The 6003-nt window shown below is 36.2% G+C and overlaps 1 protein-coding gene and 1 long non-coding RNA gene across 3 annotated transcripts; both read left to right on the top strand.

The window, feature by feature from the left end:
* Positions 1-919: 919 nt before the first annotated feature.
* On the top strand, positions 920-2654 carry LOC137940251 (uncharacterized). Its single transcript, XM_068785199.1, has 5 exons — positions 920-1008; positions 1154-1215; positions 1315-1401; positions 1743-1876; positions 2561-2654. Exons 2-5 carry the CDS (start codon positions 1167-1169, stop codon positions 2564-2566), a joined length of 276 nt encoding a protein of 91 aa, XP_068641300.1. The 5' UTR covers positions 920-1008; positions 1154-1166; the 3' UTR covers positions 2567-2654.
* A 487-nt stretch (positions 2655-3141) lies between these two features.
* LOC137942098 (uncharacterized) lies at positions 3142-5803 on the top strand. 2 transcript variants are annotated; one of them, XR_011110476.1, is made up of 6 exons: positions 3142-3196; positions 3301-3355; positions 3451-3483; positions 3721-4461; positions 4891-4938; positions 5051-5803. It is a non-coding gene; the product is annotated as an uncharacterized lncRNA (long non-coding RNA). The 2 variants fall into 2 exon arrangements; XR_011110475.1 differs by having other exon boundaries at positions 3301-3483.
* Positions 5804-6003: the final 200 nt, after the last annotated feature.

The following is a 6003-nucleotide window of genomic DNA, read 5'->3' as shown; positions in this document are numbered from 1 at the left end:
TTCTTATATTTTTAAAAATATCTTTGAGTTTAGTTTTGTATGCAAAATGAATTTTGATAATCGATGTTTCCTACGAAGAGAAATTGACATTTGAAGCAAAAAAAGTTAGACAACAAGAAAGTTTTGAATGATAGTTGAATGATCCAATTTGAGAGACTGATTGTACCATCAAGAATAAGACTTTAATAGAGAATTATATATCAAAAGTAAGTTCTATAAATCTATTTTCTATCCTAAGAAATAGTTTCTCAATTTGATTGTTCTAGAGATATCAATATAAAAAAATTCAAATGTGACATCCTTATTTTGTCTGATTTTGCCTTCTTTATTTATATTAAAGAATTTGGGGGGAGAAAAGAAAAAAAAAGAAAGTTGAGAGAAAATCTTAATCATCAAAAATTTAAAATATTAGTAAAATTTTTTTTTTCATTTTTCACTTGTATTCAAATAAGATAAACTATATATTCTCTTTTATTTTTTCTCTCATTTTCCATTGGCATCCAAACAAGAGAAAATAAACTTATTTTCTTTTCTTTTATTTTCTTTATAGGGGTTCCCATAGAAAATGAGAGAGAAAACAGAAGAGAAATATAAATTTTTTTGTTTGGATATACGTGGAAAATTGATTAAAATTTTCTCTTAAGAGTCTATTTCTTTTATTTTCTCTCCAAATTTCTTCATTTTATGATAGAAAAATCAACTATTTTATCTCTTATTTTCTTTTCTTCAATGATTATTGACTGCCACAGTTCCAAACAAGCCGTTGGTTTTGTTAACAAATGTTACGACCATTCTTACCAATAACATACGGTACCAAATGACCTTTATTATTCCAAGTGGTCCGCAAATGGGCACCCCGCCAAAAAACAGTTTGAAGGCTTTGCTTTCAAGTTCACACACCCCCGGCAAAGATTAGGGATCCTCCGCGTGGACTTTGATCGGGTACAAGAACAACAAGCACGACGTATCGAAGCTTAATTTCTTTTTCTCTAATCTCTACCACTTACGGTAATCTCCTAAACACTATCTTTTCAGTGCACATTGATCGCGTTTCCATTGGATATTTTTTTATTGAGTTAGGTTACTCTGATCAAATCTGTTGTCTTCTCGTCTGTGAGCTTACTGAAATAGCTTTTGCTGATTGTGTTTTCAGCAATTTTAAGAGAATGGAGGAATATTTGCAGAACATGAAGACCTTGATGTCTCAAATGAATGGTAATGTTGTTTATCTATATTATTTAATCATCGGTAAAGATTTTCCACTTCTGATTAACTTCTTTGACAAATTTTGCTCATTGTTTATGCTCTTCGTAGATTTCGAAGATCAAGCTGCGAGAATCGCCGCCGAAGAAGAGAAGCAGAAAACTGCGATTCAGATCATGGAGAAAGACCTCGATTCAGGTTTCTCTTTCTTGTCTCTGTTACGAAAATACTAGAATGCGCCGTCACCTACTCGATTTACATCGGCTAAGATTTGCGAAGTCCGCTAGGTGCGCTTGATGCGTATGACTTTGCCACCAGTGACAAAGTTGTCTGGAAAGCCCGTGGTTCTTTTGTTGCAACGCAAAGACCCCCGCAGTTTCGTTTGTCCGTGGTCCGTACGAAGATGATTTCCATTTGAGTTCATCATATTTTAAATTCAGATGCCTAACCTCAAACACCCGTAGGACATACCGCTATAGCTGCCAAGGCTTCCATTGTTTATCAAATGACATCTCTAACTCCTCAATTTTTGCATGCAGAGAAAGTTGAAAGTACGCGTCTCAAGTCAGAGACGGATGAGATGCTCAATACAAAAGATCGTATATATCATCAAATTGCGGAGAAAAAGAAGAAATTCATTTATCTTGAAACTGAATCTTCGACACTCTCCCAGGTTTGGCCAATGCTCCATCTCACTTATTGCTTTTGAAAGAAATTTGGATAAGTTCAATTCACGGAAATCAATTTTTATTAATCTCATAAGAAAGTATTAAGGACTCTATTGGAAGTTTTTGACTACGATAACTACGAGGACAAGATAATAAACTAAGAATTCTAGTCACAAGTAATACAGGGCCAGCTTTTCCATCTAATAGAATTTGATTTTGCCTTGTTCAGCTCATTGTGAAACTACGTAGGAGCATCCTTAAACCATGTCAGTTGAACTAGGTGGTATTTCCTAGTAATTAGCCTAATAACGATATTGAATGTCCATGAATGGAGCCGCAAACTCATCATTAGGACCAATTATATAGCTGATTTATGTGAATCAAGGGAGAGAGATAAATCACAAACAGCACTTGTGATTGGTCTAGAGTCAAATTTGCACTTCCCTTCGGAAGATGGCTCTCAACTATAAAGAGTAGATGGGTTCCCGATTTGGATGATTCCGATGCTCCCTTTCTAGCATTTTATGACACAGCCGGCCGCCTATATATCAGGTAGGGAGCACGAGTATCAGTGGTGGCTCTTAAGGAATTCCGCAAAATGCTTTCCAACCTCTCCATGTGTTGGAATATTTGTTTGTATCGACCGGGCCAGTCCTTGTATAAGATTCATGCGGATGTTTTCCTAACAGGTTTGAGCCTTTTAGCACAATGGTTTCAACATGGTACCAGAGCAGGTTGGTCCTGAGTTCGAATCCCACTCCCACCGAATTTGTCCCGGGTTTTTCCAGTGAATTTGTCCCGGGTTTTTCCGGTGAATTAGTCCACAGGTTTTCCCCGTGTGGGGGAGTGTTAGAATATTTGTTTGTATCGACCGGGCCAGTCCTTGTATAAGATCCGTGCGGATGCTTTCCTAACAGGTTCGAGCGCTTTTAGCGCACTGGTTTCAACACCATGTACTCTCGAAACTATATTGTATCATTATCTGGAAATGCAATGGAAGATAAATTCCTAACCAAAACTAGTCCACTAATGTCTTTTTTCTTTCATTGCTTGGTCCCCTCTCAATATTGGAGATGGATGTAGGTTTCAGGTTTCAGAAACCAAATTACGTACAGACTGGACAAACACCTGTAAAGTTGTAACATGATTTACCCATAAGTGTTTTATGATACATCTTTTTCGTACTAGATGACCATCTGTTGTCATTATGCAGAAAACTTCTTAGTTATTCAATTTTACTTTCTTATTTTAAGTTAAAATTTTCAGACATTGGAGCTTCTTCAGCAAGAAAAAGCTAGCCTATCTGAGCAACTCAAAGGGAAAGGGTAAATGCTAGCGAGATAGATCCCAGTACAGTTGATGAGCCCGAAAGTTTTCGAAATTATTCAATGAAGAAGTTAGCTAACTACTTTATTCGTGTGTAAGACAGTGTTTACTATGAAAAAATCGTGGAGAACATGACATCTACCTTGCAAGAGCAAAAGGTTTCACCTGCATGAACTGGCCAATCACAAGTTCATACTGTCGTATCTAAATTACGATAAAATGAATTTGATTGTTTGCTTTCTGATTTCGGCAGGATTGGTTCAATGAATACAATCTCATCAATGAGGTAAAGAGTTTCGATATTAGATGACATGAATCCTTGTTTTGTATGGAATGTTGTATGTTGAGCCCTTAAAATCGGCGTTTCCTGGATTAAGATACAACTATGTTGATTGAGAGCCGGTGCATCGTCTATTTGCTACTAGTTCTGGTGTCTATATGTCTTTTCTTTGTTTTATTTGTACAGGAAAGAGGGGGATTAATTTTTTTCCTGTGATCTCACTAATGTGAAGTTTCTGTACAGATTCAAGGCTGTCCGAATGGCCAAAGAGGTATGATCCGTGTTAGCCTGTCTATATGTTCTATAGTTCTACTTCTCTGTAACGCGGTGCATAGTACCGTAACAAAGTTCATATTTTAATTTTCCTATCACTTGATTACTCAAACCATTTGCTATGAACTTGAGCACATTCTTAATCTTACACGGGAGATAGATTGGATGGTAAATATGTCATATGGTTATCATCTGGCCGTGCTTCTGGCAATAGGATACTATACATGAAGAAGTGATTCTGTAGCGGGGGCCTTGAGCCTGGACACACCATTTTGATCTCTCTAAAGCGTACCACCCAGAAATAATTGATTTGTGGATTGTTCATCTGTGGAGCTCACAACCCTAAACTTATAAAATATGCTGCATATATCTTCCAATGAAATATGCCATGCAATTTGAGAGTTAAGCACTAACCAGTTTAGGGTAGGCATGATACAGAAAAAAACTGATTTGTCATTTTATGTGCAGATAAGCAGGGTACTGAAATTCATTCCATCGAAAGGATGGATAAGGTGGCTTTGCCCTGGCATAATCATCAGTTCATTTCTGCTATTCTGTTTTAAAATCTTATTCTGTTTTCCTTAGAGACGAAAACAGGGTGCAGAATCAGATGAAAAGTACACGGAACTCTGTAAAATATTGGAAGCAGAAAAGGCTAAGCTCGCTGAGCTAACAGTGAAGCAATCAAATCTTTCATTGGATAAGAGCAAGGTGTGTTGTGTTATCTGACCAAACGTAAGAAGGATGATTCGAAGTTTAAATGTGTACGAGCCTTTGCTATAATGGAGAAAGCATCCCGTGTTCAATTATAGGGGTCATGAAATTGAGCTATTTAACTGAAAAGAAATAATTTTAGCGGCATATAGAAAACATTTGGAGCTGATTCTTCTGTGGATGCTTATGACCAGTAGATCCTTACTCATAGAAAGTTCTTTTTGAGGGTTGATCACCTAACCCTTCGGCTTTTTTTTTTGAAATATGAAGTAAAGCAATTTTGCTATCTACCATGCCTCAACCGGTTTACATATGGATAACTTACATTTTTCAGCTAGAGAGAAAATTATCTTTTGGGCAATATTAATCTTTTTCTTTTTTTATAGCTATGCAAACTTTGATGAGACCTTTTCGTGTTTTTCCCAGGCAAAGTCGATTGTTGATGATCTCAAGTGTAGGTTGAACGATATTCCGGTCAGTTCAACCATTCCCAGTTAATTAGAACTCTGACATTGTTAAATTAAAGTTGTATAATCATTTAATGTGCATGTCTAAATTTCAACATGCTGATGAATATAATAAGCAGCCTCAGCTGGAACAAATGGATATGGAAGTCCTGAAAGGAGAACATAAATCTCTACTATCAGATAAGACTGGTGAAGAGGAGTATCTGCAGTCTCTTCAAGTGCGAATCGGAGAAATCAAGGTAAAAATGGCTCTATATTTTATACAGTACAATTCAACCGTAAAAAAGATGGAAGAAAAACAGGTGCATAAAATGACCCAGACCCTTTCGCTTCCTTGGTTGCTTGTGTAGGGCATCTCCGAAGTAGTTAATTGCTCCTGTGGGGAAGAGTACAGGGTCTAGCGTTACTGTTTCTTACAAATGGCTAGATTCATTCTCGTTGTGAAAAAAAAAAAAAAAAAAAAAAAATCTAAGATGTTTGCCTGTACCCATCAGAGGGTAACAATACAGTTTAATTAGATTCACTTCCTCAAGGATCTGCTGTACCCATTATGGCCACAGGTGAAATTAAAAGCAAAGTGATAGGATGCATAGGGTCTCTTAGAAATTTTCACTTGAATTCTATTGGGCAATTTGATTCATCTGATGATCGGATTCAATGCCATCAATGTTTTAACACGGTCGAGTAGTGTGTGTATTTAAGGCCATACCCTTGCATTATGGTTTCATTCATCTTGCGTTATAAATCAAATTACTAGGATCCAATACAATTAAGTGACACAGGACTGTCTTCCCTGCTCAGTTACCTCGACGGGGTAAATTTCTTCTGCATGGTTTACATTCTGAATGGCGAAATTCAATTCCATGCAGAATTTTCTAAAACACAATTTATGTAATGAAATCAATTTTGGCAATTAAAGGGATAAAATATACTCTAAGAATAATTCAACAAAAGATAATATCAAACACAGATAGTGATAACTGTAAGAAAACGAATTTCTATCATACAACATGAAATTCATAATCAAAATGTAAACGGAAGCACGAATGTTAAAAAAAATGACGATTATAAA

Source organism: Aristolochia californica, unplaced genomic scaffold (assembly GCF_029961685.1).
Source record: "Aristolochia californica isolate CCGP_79_NKW_82.1479 unplaced genomic scaffold, dmAriCali1.0.hap1 SCAF_9, whole genome shotgun sequence".
Taxonomy (NCBI): Eukaryota; Viridiplantae; Streptophyta; class Magnoliopsida; order Piperales; family Aristolochiaceae; genus Aristolochia; species Aristolochia californica.
Note: the sequence above shows the minus strand (reverse complement) of the source record. Positions and strands in the feature narration are given on the sequence as shown.